The sequence below is a fragment of the Marmota flaviventris genome, chromosome 9 (assembly GCF_047511675.1).
Source record: "Marmota flaviventris isolate mMarFla1 chromosome 9, mMarFla1.hap1, whole genome shotgun sequence".
Lineage (NCBI taxonomy): Eukaryota > Metazoa > Chordata > Mammalia > Rodentia > Sciuridae > Marmota > Marmota flaviventris.
Window position 1 is genome coordinate 15,377,236 of NC_092506.1, and position 21,729 is coordinate 15,398,964.

At 36.1% G+C, this 21,729-nt stretch overlaps 1 protein-coding gene across 1 annotated transcript; it reads left to right on the top strand.

Moving 5' to 3' along the window:
* The first annotated feature begins 9,148 nt into the window (after nucleotides 1-9,148).
* LOC114081153 (olfactory receptor 5G3-like) lies at nucleotides 9,149-10,093 on the top strand. Its single transcript, XM_027922731.2, has one exon. It carries the CDS (start codon nucleotides 9,149-9,151, stop codon nucleotides 10,091-10,093), a length of 945 nt encoding a protein of 314 aa, XP_027778532.2.
* The last annotated feature ends 11,636 nt before the right edge of the window (nucleotides 10,094-21,729 follow it).

The window sequence follows — 21,729 nt, forward strand, 5'->3', positions numbered from 1 at the left end:
AATATTGTAAAAGCAATTTATGCTAAGCCTCAGGCTAGCATCATTCTGAATGGAGAAAAACTGAAGGCATTCCCTCTAAAATCTGGAACAAGACAGGGATGCCCTCTCTCACCACTTCTGTTCAACATAGTTCTCGAAACACTGGCCAGAGCAATTAGACAGACAAAAGAAATTAAAGGCATAAAAATAGGAAAAGAAGAACTTAAATTATCACTATTTGCAGATGACATGATTCTATACCTAGCAGACCCAAAAGGGTCTACAAAGAAACTATTAGAGCTAATAAATGAATTCAGCAAAGTGGCAGGATATAAAATCAACACGCATAAATCAAAGGCATTCCTGTATATCAGCGACAAATCCTCTGAAATGGAAATGAGGACAACCACTCCATTCACAATATCTTCAAAAAAATAAAATACTTGGGAATCAACCTAACAAAAGAGGTGAAAGACTTATACAATGAAAACTACAGAACCCTAAAGAGAGAAATAGAAGAAGATCTTAGAAGATGGAAAAATATACCCTGTTCATGGATAGGCAGAACTAACATCATCAAAATGGCGATATTACCAAAAGTTCTCTATAGGTTTAATGCAATGCCAATCAAAATCCCAACAGCATTTCTTGTAGAAATAGAGAAAGCAATCATGAAATTCATATGGAAAAATAAAAGACGCAGAATAGCAAAAACAATGCTAAGCAGGAAGTGTGAATCAGGCGGTATAGCGATACCAGACTTCAAACTATACTACAGAGCAATAGTAACCAAAACAGCATGGTACTGGTACCAAAACAGGCGGGTGGACCAATGGTACAGAATAGAGGACACAGAAACCAATCAACAAAACTACAACTACCTTATATTTGATAAAGGGGCTAAAAGCATGCAATGGAGGAAGGATAGCATCTTCAACAAATGGTGCTGGGAAAACTGGAAATCCATATGCAACAAAATGAAACTGAATCCCTTTCTCTCGCCATGCACAAAAGTTAATTCAAAATGGATCAAGGAGCTTGATATCAAATCAGAGACACGCCGTCTGATAGAAGAAAAACTTGGCTACGATCTACATACTGTGGGGTCGGGCTCCAAATTCCTCAATAGGACACCCATAGCACAAAAGTTAATAACTAGAATCAACAAATGGGACTAACTCAAACTAAAAAGTTTTTTTCTCAGCAAAAGAAACAATAAGAGAGGTAAATAGAGAGCCTACATCCTGGGAACAAATCTTTACTCCTCACACTTCAGATAGAGCCCTAATATCCAGAGTATACAAAGAACTCCAAAAATTAGACAGTAAGAGAACAAACAACCCAATCAACAAATGGGCCAAGGACCTGAACAGACACTTCTCAGAGGAGGACATACAATCAATCAACAAGTACATGAATAAATGCTCACCATCTCTAGCAGTCAGAGAAATGCAAATCAAAACCACCCTAAGATACCATCTCACTCCAGTAAGATTGGCAGCCATTATGAAGTCAAACAACAAGTGCTGGCGAGGATGTGGGGATAAGGGTACACTTGTACATTGCTGGTGGGACTGCAAATTGGTGCAGCCAATTTGGAAAGCAGTATGGAGATTTCTTGGAAAGCTGGGAATGGAGCCACCATTTGACCCAGCTATTCCCCTTCTCGGTCTATTCCCTAAAGACCTAAAAAGAGCATGCTACAGGGACACTGCTACATCGATGTTCATAGCAGCACAATTCACAATTGCTAGAGTGTGGAACCAACCTAGATGCCCTTCAATAGATGAATGGATAAAAAATGTGGCATTTATACACAATGTAGTATTACTCTGCATTAAAAAATGACAAAATCATAGAATTTGCAGGGAAATGGATGGCATTAGAGCAGATTATGCTAAGTGAAGCTAGCCAATCCCTAAAAAACAAATGCCAAATGTCTTCTTTGATATAAGGAGAGTAACTAAGAACAGAGTAGGGTTGAAGAGCATGAGAAGAAGATTAACATTAAACAGGGATGAGAGGTGGGAGGGAAAAGGAGAGAGAAGGGAAATTGCATGGAAATGGAAGGAGACCCTCAGAGTTATACAAAAGTACATACAAGAGGAAGTGAGGGGAAAGGGAAAAATAATACAAGGGGGACAAATGAATGTCAGTAGAGGAGGCAGAGAGAGAAGAGGGGAGGGGAGGGGAGGGGAGGGGGGATAGTAGAGGATAGGAAAGGCAGCAGAACACAACAGACACTAGTATGGCAATATGTAAATCAATGGATGTGTAACTGATGTGATTCTGCAATCTGTATATGGGGTAAAAATGGGAGCTCATAACCCACTTGAATCAAAGTGTTAAATATGATATATCAAGAACTATGTAATGTTTTGAACAACCGACAATAAAAAATTAAAAAAAAAATAAGAGGCCCAGAATAGCCAAAGCAATATATACTACAGAGCTGTAGTACCACGAATGGCATGGTATTAGCATCAAAACAGACATAAAACCAATAATAGAGAATAAAAGACACAGAGACAAACCCAAATAAATACAGTTATCTCACACTAGACCAGGCACCATAAACATACATTGGAGAAATGATAGCATCTTCAACAAATGGAGCTGTGAGAACTGGAAATCCATATGTAACAAAATAAAATTAGATGCTATCTCTTTCCTGCACCAAATTCAACTCAAAGTGGATCAAGGACTTAATGCATTAGAACAGAGACCCTGTGCCTACTAGAATAAGAAGTAGGCCCAACTTTCCATTATGTTGGCTTAGGAACCAAATTCCAAAACAAGATGATTAAAGCACAAAAATAAAATCATGAATCAATAAATGGGATGGAATCAAACTAAAAATCTTCTTCACTGGAAAGGAAACAATCAAGAACATGAAGAGAGAGCCTACAGAATGGGAGAACATCTTTGCCACTTACCCATCAAATACAGTATTAATGTCTAGGATATATAAAAAACTCAAAACACTTATCACCAAAAAACAAATAACCCAATCAATAAATGGGCAATGGAACTGAACAAGTACTTTACAAAAAAAAAAATACAACCAGTCAACATATATATGAAAAAATGTTCCACATCAATAGCAATTACAGAAATGCAAATTAAAACTGCACTGAGGTTTCATCTCACTCCAGTCAGAGTGGTAATTATCAAGAATACATATAACAATACATTGTGGTGGGACTGCAAAATTGGTGCAAGCATTCTGGAAAGCAGTATGAAGATTCCTCAGAAAAATTGGAATGGGAACCAGTTATCCCACTCCTTGGCATATACTCAGAGGACTTTAAATCAGCATTATTGAGTGATGTGCCCACATCAATATTTATAGCAGCTCAATTCACAATAGCTAAGTTATGGAACCAACCTAGGTTCTCTTCAACAGATGAATGGTACACATACTCAATGGAATATCACTCAGCCATAAAAAAGAATGAAATTATGGCTTTTGCTGGAATGGAGGCTATTATGCTAAGTGAAATAAGCCAATTCCAAAATACCAAAAGCCAAATATTCGCTCTGTTTTGTGGATGCTTACTCATAATAGGCGGCGGGGAGGGAGGAGTGAAGGTTCACCTGATTAGATTGGAGTGGGAGGGCTGGGAGAAAGGGAGGGGAAATAGGAAAGACACTAGAATGAATTGGACATAACTTTCCTATATAATATATAAATACATGGCTGGTATTACTGTACATCATGACAACTACAAAAATGGTAAGTTATACTCCATGTACATGTGATATATAAAAATATATTCTATTATCATGTATAACAAAAAAAAACATATAAATTAAAGAAAAAAGAAATGTACCCCAACATAATGGAGGCCATAGATGAGAAGCCCTAAGCTAACGTCGTAAATAATGGATAAAAGTTGAAAGCTTTCCTCAAAAATCAGGAGCAAGATAAGGATGTTCATTCTCACCACTTCTATTCAACATAGTACTAGAAGTCCTAGCTAGAGCAATTAGGCAAGGAAAAAGAAATAAAAATAGATTCAATTTGGAAAGAAAGAAGTAAATTGGTCTCTGTTTACTGACAATGTGACCTTATATGTAGGAAACAATAAAGAATACACACACACATGCACACATACACACATGATGGAATTAATAAACAAATTCCAAAGAATCAAAGTACTGGGGACTGAAATAGAAGAAATTATAACCAATGTATGTGTGATTATGTCAACTATAAACTATCTTAAGAAGAAATTATCTCATTTATAAAAGTGTCAAAAAATAAAATAGGAGTAAATTTAACCTAGGATGAAAAATCTTTCTGTGGAAAAATTATAAACCATTGATGGAAAAAATTGAAGAAGACACAAGGTAATAGAGATTTATCCTGTGTTCATGAATTGGAAGAATTTAAATTGTTAAAATGCCCATACTACTCAAAATGATCTACAAATTCAATCTATGATCTAAAAATTCAGTGCAATCTCTATGAAAAATTTCATGGTATTTTCCAGAGAAATAGAAAAGAATTCTCAAGTTGATATAAAATTTAAAATGACCTGAAGTGAACAAAGAAAAACACTAGAGGCACATGCTACCAGGTTTTAAAATATATTTTGAAGCTCCAGTAATCAAAACAGCACAGTACTAGCCTGAATAGACACGGTAGCCAATGGAACAGGTGAGAAAGCCCAGAAATAAAGCATTAATTTATGGTCAATTGATTTTTGAGAAAGATCACAAGATTACATGATAGGCAAGGGATAGACTCTTCAATAGTGCTGTAGGCAAAATTAGATATCCACATGCAGAAGAAAGAAACTGAACTCTATCTCATGTCATATACATAAATAACCCCAAGCTGATTAAAACTTAAATGTAAGACTAGAGACTGTAAAACCAATGGAAGAAAATATAGGGGGAAAGCTGTACAACTCTGGTTTGGGTAAGAATTTTTTTTGGATATGACTCACTCCCAAAGCATCAGAAACAAAACTAAAACTAGATAAACTGAATTGCATTAAATAAAGAAGCTTTTCACAGCAAAGGAAATAACAGAGTAAAGAGACACCTCATAGACCCCGAGAGAATATCTGTAAACTATACATCTGATAAAGGCCCGATAATAAATAATAATAAATTATACTACTAATAAAGTATGCTATGCACATATATAATACTCTATAGTGAATATTACTTTTCTGTGTATCTATAAAACACCAATTTGAAAAAAAATAATAGATAAACAGAAGGAAGACCAATGGAGTAAAGGAAGGGAAACAGCGGAAGAGAAGAGCAGAGGTAAAGAGGAAGCACTGGGGACTTAAGTGGAGCAAATAATATTCCATGCATGTATGATTGTGTCAAAATCATACATATTATGTATAATTATTGTGTAAAATCAATATAATATAATGCACTAATAGAAACATTAAAAATCTATTTTTTATGGCTCCAAATATCATATATCCCTATAACAATTCTAAATGTACTCAAAGACAGTATATTATGAACTTGTTGGTTGGAGTGTTATATAAATGTCATTTTTTTGTGTGTGTTCATAGTGTTGTCTAAGCCTCTATTCTTTCTGATGTGTAGTCTCCTTGTTTTATCAATATTGAGAGTACAATGTTGGGATCTCCAACTCTAACTGTGGATTCACTTATTTCTATCTCCGGTCCCATCAATCCTTCATATATTTTGATGCTCTCTTTTTAGATGAATATTAAGAATTGTTACATATTTTTGTGAAGTTGGACCCTTTGGTATCATGAATTTTCTCTCTTTATCTCTGCTAAACGATATCCTCGGTAATGTATACTAAGTCAGGTGCTAATATAGCTTATCTTCTTCTGAGATAGATACTTAATAGGAGTTAAAAGTGAGCTGCCAAAGAAATGTTGTGGGAGTTTGTAGAGTGAGACATCAGCTCTTCCTGATGAGATAAGCATCAAGATCTTCAGAGAAGGCGGTGACAGTGGTAGTTCAACCCTTATCATCCCATTTTCTCATTGTCCCATCCCGATCTCCTTACTTCTATTCCTGCTTCTGTTTCTGCTCATCTAATTAGTACTTCTGGAATGGCTTTTTTCTTAATTCAGTTTACCTAAATCATACTGTCTTGACAATTCTTCCTGGGAAAACTTTCTCATTTACTCCAGCTTCCTTTGGGCTTCAGTGACCATTGCATTGTAAGATTACCTAGAGAGAAGCAAATGGCGATTAAAAAAGAAAAAAAAACAAGTAAATGCCATGTTGTCTTACTTCTTTAAGTCTGAGTATTCTAGCCATGCTTTGATCTCGAAGAAGTGACATTAACAAGAACCTACTGTGTTGGGGACTCTTTTAAGTACGTGTACTACTTTAATCAATCTTTCCAACATTTATGTGAGCTATAAACCTTTGTTGTCACTATTTTCGAGATGACAGGAATGAGGTATGGGCAGGATGAAATAGTTTCTGAAGTGACAGTCAGTTAACTGAAAATTTGGCATTTATGCCAAAATAACGTGACTCCAGAGTCCAGGCAATGAATTACTTCACCCCATTTCATGCATCAGTCTCTACTGAGAGAAAAGAGGGCTGGCTTTGGCAAAGAGGATCCCAAAGAGGAACACACACACACACACAAACACACACACACACTTTTCTTAGGAATCTTGGCTTTGAGATAAGATACTATTAGGAAATAAAATTTGGCCCAAATGCCATTGAGATCATTTAAATTTTGTCCCTTTTGGTGTAAGCCCATGAGGTTTCAAATTCTTTAGGGGCCTGGCTCTAAATTATTGAAAATTCCCAAGAAAATGTCCCTTGTTCTGTACAGTATGTGTACAGACTGTGTAATGCGCAGGACAAGAGGACAAGTGTGATCTCTTGATAACCAGGGGTTTGTCTTCTTCACCAAGTGCCCGGAAAGTCTTGCTTTTGGCAAGGTTATAGCCAGGAAGGAAGTTGAGTCTTCCTGGAGATTACCTGGAGAATAGATCATTTCCTTTGAAGTAGATGAAGGGATACATGAAGGACATCCTTAGAGAAGTAAGTAGACTGCATTTTGTACAATATGAAGTTTTTGAAATCTGGCTGGAAAGCATGAGGACTAGTGTGAGCCCTGGGAGTCTAACCTCCCACCCCAAGTGCTCTAAAGAGAGCAGACTTGGACATTTTGTTCACATCTTCCTGAAGTCAAACAACGGGGTTGTGTGTCTTTTTCTGGACTGAATTGCATTTATTTAAAAGTAATATAGAGATACTGTTAATCATAATGTACTGTAGTTTTGAAAATTGCTAAGTAATATTTCATGTGTTCATATCATAAGCCTGCTAAACAATGCATGTTAAACAATTTCTCTGTGAATTACCTTGAGGTAGCCATTCTACAAGGTATATATATCTCAAAACATCACATTGTACACGATAAATATATGTCTTTCTTTGTAAATTAAAAATAAATTCTGTAAAAAAAGAGAGATTATATGCATAAAGAACTTGAAGATCACAAAATGTTAGACATGGGAAAGACATAATGATCATTCTCATTTTGTAGAAGACTCAAGTTAAGTGTATCTAAATAAATAAATGAATAAATAAATGGTCACTGGACTAAAACTAGAAGCCATCTACACTCCTTCTATCCCCACCCTCCTATCTTGTCATAGTTAGATGAACATCAACAAAATCATTTTTTTAATGGATAATATTCCTATTGAAAATCTAGAGTTATCTTTGTAACTGCTAAAAATATACTTCCTAGAGCATTAATCCAATAATAATGATAATGAAAAAATAATTTTAAAAAATCAAGTAGATGAAGTCATTATTATTTGAAAACATTCTGTGTTGAACTCCAGGAAATAATCATCATATAACTTGAAGATGGCTTTTATGTACACAGTGAATTAACTGATTATATTGAATAAACTGGAAGTTTCCTCTATAAATTTTTTATGTGACATAATTGTCTTCTTCTAGGAAATTTAAACTGTTTTGTTTATTATTACTTGACTAATGAATCACTCATAAAATATTTTCTTGAGGGCTGTCCCTCAAAGTACAGTTGACATTTCACTCCATTGTTAGCATAATTGATTTCAGTATATATGTATATATATATATATATATATATATATATATATATATATATATATATAACTTCTTAAAAGAAGTTATGTATAATATAGGCAATCATTAATAGAGCTTTGTGTCATTTCAGCTCAATGGATGCTTTATTTTGTATACAATTTCCATGATGAGTTGTGTCGACATTTGTCAGACCACTTGATCTCTAAGTCAGAGCACCTCATGTCCTTCCACAGCATCTCATTCTTTTATAGGAATTATGCAGTTAAGAAAAAATTCTACCCTCTTCTCCTCTGATATATATATATATATATATATATATATATATATATATATATATACGTGTATATATATATATATATATATATATATATATATATATATATATATACATATATACGTATATATATATTTCATGATAGTTCTTCTGACTTCACATCTGTCATCAAGTAAATCTATTTTCTCTTCTTCAAGAACATAAGTAACTTATCATTTATTTCTACTAATTTTCAGATGAGCAACCTCTTTGTCAAATGTGCATATTGTCTTTTTCCCACATCCCTTTATAAGGAGGAATAGGGAATAGAGAGATACATGTAAATCACATATTAACATCATCATGAAATTATTGAGCATTCAATAAGAATAATAATTCCATTGCGTAGCTTTTCCCTGATGTCTAACATCTGGACCTGAACCTCTCATTGGTTTTTACAGTACTCTCCATAAAGGTATTCCTAGGTGGGTTTTATAGTCTCATCACAGAGCAAGTTGAAATATGGAGAGTAATTTTCATTTCAAGTGTAATTTTATAATCCGAGGGAGTTTTATACCCTGTAGTTGAACCATTCTTGATGTGGGTGGGGATAGAGTACTGAGAGACCTAAGTAAGGCAGGTTGCCCAAGTTTACACAGGATCTTTGCACAACAGTCCAGATCTAGTAGCTGGGAATATTATTGTTCAAGGCTGTTTCCCAATTGTCTGTTATAGACCTATTTAAGATAATCTGTCACTGGATAAAACTATTATTTATGGCTGTTAAAGATTGATTTTTTTGAAATAAAATAGTTTTTTTCTTTCTTTCTTGCAACAGATTCCAACTGACCAATGGAAGAAACGAATAGAACGGCAGTGACAGAATTTCTTTTCTTGGGCTTCACAGACCTTCTCCATCAGAGGATTGTCCTTTTCATCCTGCTTCTTTTTGCTTATCTTGTCACCCTTGGGGGTAATTTGGGGATGATCATTCTCATATGCCTTGATCCCAGACTCTACACTCCTATGTACTTTTTTCTTAGTCACTTGTCCTTTGTGGATGTCTGTTCCTCTTCTTCCATTGCACCTAAGACACTGAGTGATATCTTTGCAGAGAGAAAAGCCGTCTCTTTTGTGGGCTGTGCTGCCCAGATGTGGTTCTTTGGTCTCTTTGTGGCAGCTGAATGTCTCCTCCTGGCTGCCATGGCGTACGATCGGTACGCAGCTGTCTGTAAGCCCTTGCTGTATACTCTCATTATGTCCCAGAGAGTCTGTGTGCAGCTGGTTACAGGGCCTTACACCATAGCTCTAATAAGCACCATGACCCATACAACACTCACTTTTTGCTTACCCTTCTGTGGTCCAAATACTGTGAATCACTTCTTCTGTGATATTTCCCCATTGCTTTCCCTAGCATGTGCTGATACCTCCGTCAATAAGTGGGTGCTCTTCATTTTCGCAGGAGCTATCGGAGTTCTCAGTGGCCTGATCATCATGGTCTCCTATGTTTGCATCCTCGTGGCCATCTCAAGGGTCCAGACTGCAGAAGGGAGGTGGAAAGCCTTCTCCACCTGCTCTTCTCACCTGGCAGCTGTCACTATTCTGTATGGGACACTTTTCTTCATCTATGTCCGCCCTGGCTCAAGTTCCTCTCTGGGTATTAATAAAGTGATTTCTCTGTTTTATACAGTGGTGATCCCCATGTTGAACCCCCTCATCTACAGCTTGAGGAACAAGGAGGTGAAAGATGCTTTTAGGAGACAGTTGGAGAGGAAACATTTTCTAATAGCTAGGTAAGGTAGGATTCTATTTACACAGGGCCATAAATGTTAATGCTAAATATATAGTAAAAGGAGCCCTGGATTGGGAATCAAAGGCTGCATGCCAGTCCTGATTTGGCCTTTTCACAGGTTATTTTTAAAATGGGGACGTTCTTAAATATTTTTCCCATCTCTGTCTTATTCTTTGTGACAGATGAGTATTTCAAAATATTCTAGAGATGAATTGAGGACATAAATGTAAAAATATACTAAGGGAAAATTAGGTGAATCTTGAGTGTGAGAATATTTTTTTAATCCAGACATGAAAATTGGGATTGCTAAAGGAAAGATCAAAGCACTACAATGTTAAAAGGAGAACAATTAAAGGTGAGAAAATGTTTTTGTGGATGTGACAACAGTGAGGTAATATCCTTAATACACAAAGAGCCTCAAACCTACAAAAAGAAATTCACAAGCCAGTGGATGAATAGACAATCCACAGAAATGGCATTGCTAATTGCCAAAAATGTTGGGAAAATGTTCAAAATAATTATTGATAAGGTAAATGAAGTAAAATTAAAACAAATATAGGGGCTATGGTTGTGGCTCAGTGATGGAGCACTTGCCTAGCATGTGTGAGGCACTGGGTTCAACCCTCAGCACCCCATAAAAATAAATAAGTAAAATAAAGGTATTGTGTCCATCTACAACAATACTTTTTTAAAAATCCACTCTAAAAAAACAAACAACAAATGCAATGCTTTTCATTACAGAAGGAAAATGAATGGTTTTAATCATGTTGAGGTTCTTATTTGACTATGTGCACTTGTTTCCTGCTGATAGTGTATGACTCCATTTCCTTACAGAAATTTGGTAGTTTCCATTTAAAAAGATAAATGTATATGTTGTTTTTATTGGCTCTATTTAGTTATATGTGACAGTATTTGATAAAATTATATATGCATGGAATATATCTTATTCTAATTAGGACCCCAGGCATGCTTTTTAAAAATTATTTTTTTAATTAATGTGTATTAATTGTACATGTTAATGGGGTTTAGATTGATATTTCATCACATGCGTAACAGTTTGTACCAGTTAAGTCATAGTATTTAAGATTTGCCTGTCCTTATTATTTCTGTATGCTTGGAGTCTCCAAACTCCTTTTTTTCCAGAGCTTCATAAAATATGTAGTGGACTATTGTGAACTATAGTCACCCCACTGTACTGCAAAATGGTCAGAAATTATTCCTTCTATCTAACTGTGTTCTGTTTCCCATCATTTGATCTCTCTTTCTATACCTTGAGTCCTAACACTTTGACTTAGAAACCCCTCATTTAGAAATCTAGACCACAGAAGTATAAACAGTGACGAATAAAGATGATATATATTGCAGCATTATATGTAGTGTCAAAGAAAAATTAAAAGAAATAATGTGACTATCCATCAGAAGAAAATAAATGAATAATCTTTCTACAAAATGTTTTGCAACAAATAAAAAGAATGAGTTAGGTATTCACTGACTGACCTGGAAATAATTATTTTTTAAAATGTTTTTATTAGTGCATTATTACAGATTTCCATAATAATGGGGTTCATTTTGACATAATTATATAAACATGGAATATAATTTTCTCCACTTCAGTCCCCAGTACTTCCACTTTCTCTTCCCTCCACTTGTATCCTTTCTGGAAAGAACTATTTTGTGCAGTCACTGTCAGATGAAAACAAAATCAAGTTATGGATCAACGTACAGCACTAATTACATATTTAAAAAGACAAAAATCTATGATGAATAAAAGTGTCTCCCTATGTATGTGTATATGAACATAAGGATAATTAGGAAGGATAAACAGTAAAGTGAACAATGATTATTCAATGGAAGTAGCACTGCAGATAGGAATGGGAAGCTTTTCCTATACATTTGAATTCCTATATATTTGAATTGCAGCTTAGTTCATGGTGCTCTTTGGCTCAATTCAGATATATCATCTTCACCTTGTGGTGAAGATCACTGTTGTGCCTGTATAATTTTATTGATTGGAGAATATGACAGGATTCTGCTCATCATGAGGTATGGATGCACTGCCAAACCTGTGTGCAAACATCCCTTTCTTATCAGTGATCAGATACAGATCAGAAGTTGCTTTGCAAAAGCCAAAAATTTCTTAAATGTGAATGGCATGAACTTGCCCCTGAATCCCAGGATACTAGTAAATCTCATATCGTGGCTTTAATAAGTTCCCTATTGTTTCCTTCCCATTTATTAAATCTTTCAATGCCATAAAGTCTGAAGTATTTTGTGGCTATGGTGGCAGGATTATTTTTGCTACAATGGTGTCACTTCTGACTCTGCATCCCATTTAATGCTGGTAGATTCCTGTGTCATTCAGTGTATGGGTGGGAACAATATTACTAGTTGTGGAGTATATTGTCTCCAAACCCCAACAGGGCCATAAAGACACTGTGCCTTTTTCTTTGTGAATTTCACTATTGTACATGCTATTATTTATGTGACAGTCTCTTTATTGGTGTATAAAGATGATTAACATACAATGATTTTTATACGTCAATTTTGTACCCCACAATGTCACTGAATTTATTATTTTCAACAGCTTTTTAATGCAATCTTTAGGCTTTTCTAATTATACTATCATGTCACTTGTGAAGAGGGATAATCTGACTTCTTCCTTTCTTATTTGGGTGCCTTTTATTTCTTTCCCTTGTCTTAATGCTTTGACTAAATCTTCTAACACCATGTTGAATAGCAGTGGTGAAAGTGGACATTCTTTTTTTGTTTCTCCTATTAGAGGAACAAATATTAGAGGAAATGATTTCAGCTTTTCCCCATTCATTATGATGTGGGTTTTGTCATATACAGGCTTTATTGTATTGAAATACATTCCTTCTCTAATTTGTTGAGGATTTTAATATAAAGTGATGTTGATTTTTATCAAATGCTTTTTTTTCTGTATCTGTTGAGGTGATTATGAGGTTTCTATTATTCCTTCAGTTGATGTGATAAATCAGATTTATTGATTTGCATACGTTGAAGCATTTTTGCATACCTAAGATAATGATTTATATATGTGATCTTTTTGATGTGCTCTTGGATGAGGTTTGCTATTATTTTAAGGAGAATTTTACATCATTGTTTAACCTTGGTTCAACTTTTTTCCTTTCCCAGGGACCAAATCTTGTCCTTTCAGATTTGATCTTCTGATGTATATATTTAAGGAAATATTCTGAGTTCCTTCTTATTCCTACAGAAAGTTCTCAGTATCGAACTCCTAAGAGTCTGGATTCTTCTCCTAACTTTTCTTCCTGCAGCTACCACTGAGTCCCAAGAGTTTCTGAGCACTGAACCATGCTGCCTCTGAACCATGGCTCTATTTTATTTATTTCAATCATACTAAATTGTGGGTTCAACGCCATAATTTGGTGCATGTATGCAGTGTACAATGTTTAAATGAGGGTAGTTAATATTTCCCACTCCTTGAACATTTAAAACATTCTTTTGATTAACATGTAATTACTGTAATTATGTGGTACAGTATGACATTTCAAAACAAGTATGCAATATTTACTGATAAAATCAGGGTAATGAGTGCTTCATTCTTCTTACCATTTATGTTTGGAGCTGAAGGCTTTTATCATCTAGTTATTCACAGCATAAATAATAGGTTATTGTGAACTATGGGCACTCCACAGTGCTGTTGAACACTAGAACTTGTGACTTCCATCTATCTAAGCTTCAGTACCCATAATATACTATCTTTCCCAGCCCTTTCTGGCCTCTAATAATCACTAGTATACATTCTAATTGGATTTAAAGATTTTGGAGGGTACTAGGAATTTAATTCAGGAAATTTACCATTGAGCTATATCATTGACCCTTTTTATTTTTTTAATTTTGAGACAGGGTCTCACTAAATTTCTTAGGGCCTTGCTGAGCTGCTGAGGTTTACCTTAAACTTGCAATCCCCCTGTCTCAGTCTTACAAGTAGCTAGGATTATAGGAGTACACCTCCATGCCAGACTTTTTACTTTTCTTTTATGGTCCTGGGGCTCAAATCCAGGGCCTCATACATGATAGGGAAGCACTCTACCATTGAGCCACATCCCCAGTCCTAAAACATTTTAAATTTAGGGGTGCTATTTTAGAATTCTCATATCTGCACAAAGCCAAGGGTGGCTAATCATCATAGAGCTGGAAATTCTGAAAACTGAAATTTCTAAATGGGTTAGGAGGTTGCCACTCACAAGAGAGAATGGAATTTCATATGGTTACATGTGATTGAGTTTCAAAATTATTTTCTCTAACAATAATAAATTCTGGAGATCTCTTGTATGGTACGGTGACTCTAGTTAATAATATTACATTATATACTTAAAATTACTAAGAGAGAAGGTATTAGATGTTTTCACCACAAACAGATACATATGAAGTGATAGATATATTAGTTAGACTGATCAAATCATTTTACAATGCATACATATATCAAAACATCACACTGTATGCTGTACATATGTGATGATATATTTGGTGCTGGGGATAGAACTCAGGGCTTTGTATGCTCTCTACCTCTGAGCCACGTACCAGCCCCAATATTTACAATTTGTATTTGTCAATGATTCTTTAATAAATCTAAAAAAACCCTTTAAAATCTTCTCTATGGGTCTGATCCTCCAAGCTTTAGCTTGTTGCAGTGAGTTGGTTCCAATTTACCACAAATATTTGGAAAAATTTTTCCTGCATGTTGTGCAGAATTAAGTCAGGGAGCTCATTACTAAAGTGCTACTGGAAGGCTCAGCTTCAGGATGGTATTATCTATTATTTATCTTTCCAGGTAGCCGAAGAAGCTGAAAAGAAGGGCAAGGCAGCATTTTTTTTTTTGATAATTTATTTTCTTACTAAGGAGCTATTAGCTTTGTAATTAACTTTGACCTCTGTAGGCAAAGAGTGTAGTGGCTTGTTTCTTCAGAGATGTGACTTAATTGTGTACCTAAATAACCTTCAGTGGGCCAGGTATCAAAACTTGAACTCTGTGGCCTAATTTAGTACAAATGAAATATTAAACTGTCCTCTGTTTTAAACAACTGAACTCAAATGCACATTTTAGAAAACAATTTTGTGTTTTCCCTGGGCATACTGAAATATACTGGAAGATATGTGCGATCATAGAAGGTCAGAATTGAGAGGTCTTGACTTAGCCTTAATTTCTTCACTTTCACAATAATAATTCATTATAAATGGAGAAAGCCTCTGAGTTGGTTCTCAATATTCTTGTGCCAAAGGTCACATTTATATAGAATCAAGTCTTTGCTCAGTGAGAAACTTTCCATGGGTCAGGCTGGGAAAAGTACAGTTTAATAAACCTTTATGCAGTCACCAGCTATTATTTTCATGCAGGATTTCAAGTTGAGCACAAAGTTTTTAAAATCATAACAATTTTCCTTGGTGCATGTCCCTCAGTACTATTGTTTACAGGGATTATTATTTGAGAACTCAGGTAAGTGTATTCTAGTTTCAGTCGCATACATTTTTTTTCTATAGCTTTAATTTGCTGTGATGCATGAAATGAATTGTTTCTATCTTCCTTATATAATAACTAATAAAATATAAGTCACCTGAAATGAGTATTTATATCTGGAAAGTATGAAATTATTGAAAAGTCTTACCACTCAGAGTTAAGCTCCACTATGTCTGAGACCACGATAGGTCAGCAGCTTTTCCTTTCGATAGTCTTCCTTTTCAAGCTTTCTTATTGGGAAGAAAGTGTTAGACTCCCATCAATACTTCTCTGTCAGCACACCCTGAGAATGTCTTTGTGTGTTATAATTTTGCAAGAGCTATCTTTATTGCAAGGTCTAAAATGTGTGCTTCTCTTCCTCAGCTTTACTTTTTCTGCACTGTCCTTCCTTTTTCCACGTTTTACTTCCATTTCCTTCTTTTTTGACATAGACACTTAATTCGGAAATGATCTTGATTCACAGGGAGCGCAGGCTAGTACAGAGAGGTCCTGTGCACCCTTCACCTTGTTTTCATCAATGCAAACATTTTATGGCACACGGTGTATCACCCAAATGGGGAAATCACATTGGTAGGATGTGTCCATTTATTTCCTTCTCATTTTATCCCAGTTGTAGGTTTGCTCAAACGCCACCGCAATCAGAATATGGAACTCTTCCGTCCCCACGGAGGTCTCCCTTGTGATACCCCTTCATCGTCAGACCACTTGCTTTCATCACTGACAACCACTGACAGGTTTTCCATCTCACAGTTCTGACATTCTGAGAACATTATGTAAATGGACCAATAAGCTATGTGACCTTTGGGCCTGGCTTTAGTCAACTTAGTATAATGCCTTTGAGATTCATTTATATGGTAGTCTACATCATAATTTTTTAACCTTTCACTATTGTAAGATATTTTGGTTGTTTCAACTGTTTGCCTAATATGAATCAAGGTTCTGTGAACATTCATATACAGGTTATTGTGTGGGCTTCAGTTTTCATTTCTCTAGGATAACTGTCCAGGAGTGAGTGCCCCCCTTTTTTTTTTTTCCTTAAAGTGTTTAATTTTCTTTCTCAAGATTCTGACAACAATCAATATTTAAGAATTAGTCATTTTTTTGATGGGCTTCAAAATTATATGAATAATGACTGGATTTATAGGTATTTGCAAGTGACTTCCATCAGTACTTCTCTGGCAAGACACCCTGGGAAAGTCTTTGTGACAATTGTGCTCTTGAAAGAGCTACCGAGATGGATCAGAGAATATGCCCCAGATAGGACACTATGGCATCAGCCAATACATGTCCCAAAGCCATGTTCTCTTGTCTCTGTCTTCCCTCGAATCTCTTAGATACCGGAAATTCAATGAATTGTTTCTATAGAATCTAAGGAAGAAGGAAACAAAATTATGTTCCTAATAGAGTACCTATTTATCCTTAACCCGGGTTGAGGGGAGTTAACCATTGAAATTCATTAAAGTCATGTAATTCATTTAATTCTTACTGCCATCACCTTTGTGAGGATCTGCTCTGCTGATGGTAGACACAAAGACTTCTCCACCTGCTCTCCCCACCTGATGGCTGTCTCCGTCCTTTACGGAACTCTTCTTCTATGTAATCTGAGCTCTGGTTTCTCTCTGGATATCCACACAGTGATTTCTATGTTTTGTACAGCTGCGATTCTCATGTTGAATCTACTTATCAACAGCCTGAGAAACAGGGAGGTCAAAGATTGCTCCAGAAGGACTTGGGATGGAAGTTGTGCTTAGACTAGCAGATGATATAGTACAGAGGCAAGAATAGTTGGCTGGGGATTGGGACATGGCATCTTTAGTTACAACTGTCTCATTTCCATTATCTTCTTTTCAAACCCAAGTAATTTAGAATTAGAGCTTTAACCTGGGATCTATGGATTATAGGACCTCAAACCTTTAGTAAAGTTCCAAGTTTTTGTGACTAGAAATGAGAGACTGTTAAATTCTGAATAAATGGAAAAGTCATAAAACAGAGAACTAACAGTAGGTCAGTTTTGGTTTATAGGATGTTGAATTCTTTAGTGATCTCTGAGCTTCCTTTGGAAATTTTTGAAACAACTTATTTGAAGCATATATTTTCAGGTAGTAGGGAACCAGGTCCTTTTCTAAAAGTATCGTCATGTTTGGAGTAGACATTTAACAATGTGGTTCTATATTCACTGTTGCTTAAAGAAGCATTTTTTAAAATTTTGCCACTGCTAGTATGAGATTTATACATCAAAGTGTAGAATGCATTGCAGTTCTTAAAGCAGTGCTGGCCTCATTGTTACTATGTTCCTTAGTAAAGTCGAAGTTACTCTAAGCTATTTTTTTAAAATTTTTGACTTTTTGTTGAGAGCCAAGGCCAGCTGGTCAGAATGACGCCTGGCATTTGCCAGAGGGAATGTTTGAAAGGTGACGCCAGCGAACCATTGAGATGATGATTTGAGTTAAGCTATATATAATTCCTGTGATGCTGGATTGATTGTATTGTATACTTGACCTTTACTGTCCGACAATGGGGTGGCTCTTGCTGCCTCGGGCGCCCACTGCTTTGGAGTTCTCACTCAGATTCCTGGAGGGTTCACGTTGGTTGGGGAAGGTCCGGAGGAGGGATTTCCAGTTGGTGTGGTGTGTGCCTGGAGGAGCCTCATGGGTGGCGTTGGAGAGAGGTTCCTGGGGAGCGTGTGTGGAGTGTGCTGGTGGAGTTCAGAAATAAAGTTTGTCCCTGCTTGAGTGGCTCGTGATTTGTGCCCAGCCAGACTGTGGCAACTTTTCACGACAGACAAGGAACTGAGAGAGTGTGAAAGGTTTTATGTTAGAATAGGTGGTAAGAAAAGACTCTTTACATAGGGTAGGAATTGGGAAAGATGAACAAATTCCATTTCCATGGAATTCGGATTAGAAAAGGAGGAAATTTTAACAGGGCAAAGTTTATGACCCAGTTTATTCTGATTCTTGAATATTTTACTTCATTGCATTATATGATAGGCATTTCCAGATGAAGAGTAATAGAAATAGAAGTTTTTGAAATGCTTTGGTAATTAGTGCTGTGAGCTACTCAGCATACTTACAAAGAATCTTCATTTCTGTTGCTTGCTACCGAAGGTCTCTGACATATTGCCCAGTTTTTGTGTGCCTTCAAAAGTATTCAAAATTTCTTTTTTTTCTTTAGTAATTTCTTCCATATAATCTGATGTTAGAATTGATAATTTAGCATATCCAGGAGAAAAGAATAGATTTAATTAGAATATATTTCTATTTAAATGTTAGTTGAGGATTCAACTCCTTTTAAAATTATAACTGAACTTTCACAATGTCCTAGATAGTGTGCTGTGAGCTGTTCAGAATTCTTTTCTGTTGTTCGTAATAAGTCTATTTCCATTTAAAAAAATAAAATGTGGAATGCAGTAGTTTTCTATGGTTGCTTTACAAATCATCACAAACATTATAGTTTAAAATGACACAAAGTAACGACTTCATGATTTCTTTCAGGGGTCTGGGCACCTCATCACTGACTTTATATTTCAAGACTGAAATCCGTGTGGTGGTTGGCTTAGACACATGTCTGGAGGTGCTGGGCAAGAATCCATTTCAAATCTCAATTGAGTGGTTGACAAAATTCAGTACTTGGGGTTGCAGGACTGAGGTGACTATCCCTCAACAGCTGTCAGCCAGTGGCCCCTGTTGACCAATTAGGGTTGCCCACATTGCTTCTCATGAGACTCCATCTTCAGGCCAGCAGCACACGACTGCTTCTTCTCCCACTTTGAGACTCTCTGACTTTGTTCCTGTCAGCTGGAGAAAGCTCTGGGCCCACTCCAGTATAATCTATCTTTTTAAAGTTTGCTGGGCCATATAACATAACAAAGTGATATGAATAACATCATGTTGACAGATTCCAGGTCACCTATGCAGGGCCACTGTGGAAATTCTACCAATCACACTGATGTTTAGTTATCCTCAATAAATATTTTAAAAACAAATAATTGCCCAGTAAGGAGAATAATTGACCTTTAAACCTGCCCTTACTGATTCCTGAAATGTAAGTTTGTGTATATGTTTCTATAGGTTTGATGCTTTTATATGTTTGTTTCTATGCCAATATCATTATTTTCAAAAGTACTCATTAGAATATTCTATTCTTTAATAGTAATGATATAATCATACATTTGCTGAGGATCATATATATTAACTACATGTTGTATTAACAAGTTCATGGGGTCTTTAGCTCCCGTTTATAGTGAATTATTAAATGTACTTCTGCTTTATAGCTGAAGAACTTGGGGCTTCATTGAACTTGAGTCACTTCCTTCAGGTCACACATCTACAAAATGGAGGAGTTGACATTTGATGTCACTCAGAGTCCTCCAGAGACAAGGTATCATCAGTAACCAGTGGAAGGTGATTTGGTGGGAATAAAACTTACCCATTTTTTATGTGCCCAGGGTCTAAATATCTTTAGATTCTCATATGTTTATTCTTCCAAACTAAAATTACAAGTAAATTATTTAGAAAGTCAGAATTTAACATAATATTTGAATGAGATTTTGCATTTCTGTGATCAAAGATACCTGATAAGACAACCTATAGGAGAAAAAGTGTATGTTGGTTCATGGTTTCAGAGGTTTAGTCCATGGTAAGCCAAGTCCATTGCTCTGGGTCCAAGGTGAGGCAGAAGATCATGGTGGAAGGGCCTGGTGGAGGTGTCCTGCTCACCTCATGGCAGCCAGGAATCAGAGAGGAAGGGAAGGGAGAGGGGCTGCAAGGAAGATATACTCTTCCAGGGCATGCCCCCAGTGACCCACCTCCTCCACTCATGCCCACCTGCCTACAGTTTATCACTAGTCTTTTCAAAATGGGATGGACAGATCAGGTTATAGCTCTCACAATCCAATTATTCCACCTCCACATATTCCTGCATCATCACAAGAAGCTCGAAGCCTTGGCAGGACACCTCAGGTTTTAGTCAGCTCTTCATGAATGTGATCAGAAGGCCTGAAAAGAAGAACTTAGAAGAGGAATAGTTTATTTTGGCTCACTGTTTCAAAAGTACAGTCCAAAAGCTGTCAGTTCCATAGCTCTGGGCCTGGAGGTGAAGCAGAACATCATGGAAGTTGGCAAAGAGAGAGAGAGAGCGAGAGAGACCACATGAGCATGCATGCCACTTCCACCAGCTATGCCACACTTGCCTACAGTTACCACCCAGTCAGTCGCTCAAAGTAGGATGAAGCAATTAGGCTATAGCTCTCATAATCTGATCATTTTACCTCTGAATAGTTCTGCATTAATACAGAAACATTTTGGGGAGCACTTTATATCAAAACCTAATATCCAAACCATAAAAATTATATAAAACTTGGGGCTGGGGATGTGGCTCAAGCGGTAGCATTCTCGCCTGGCATGTGCGGGCACTGGGTTAGATCCTCAGCACCACATAAAAATAAAATAATGATGTTGTGTCCACCGAAAACTAAAAAATAAATATTAAAAAATTCTCTCTCTCTCTCTTTAAAAAAATTATATAAAACTCCTCAACTAAAAGAGTTTAGTGTAAAGCTATCAAAGATAATTATCTGAGGCAAAAGAAGAACACATGAGAAAGATAGAGTTTGCAAATGTGTTCTGAGCATCACTTTCTTTTTATTTAAATGTATTTTAATTTGAAAAATACAGAAACATTTTTCATGAACTGCATTGACTATAGGGTAATTTGTGTAATTATCATATTCATATGCGCAACAACTTGGAACACAGAAGTGTATATATAGTAGGACTAATGACACTGCCTGTTGAAACCATTAAAATATGATCTTTGCACAGTGGGAGTATTGTTTAGCAAAGAAAATAAAGCCCAAATAGAGAATGATAATACATGGTGGTATCTAAGGGAGAGAAGAGAAGAGCAGGTGCTGTTGAGTTTCAAAGGGATTGGATGTTCTGATTGCATGGGATCAGGAAAGGCAATCTGGATAGGATTATAATTAACATGTCCATCATGGTAGTCATGGAATTTTGACTTCCACTACCTTCATAAATGAGAAGGGAATGTCAGACTAGTAAGAAGGGTTTGTTTTCTGTGTGGGGTGGCACATTGCCAGGCCAGGCTGAAACATATAATGTCCCTATAGTGGGAGTAGAA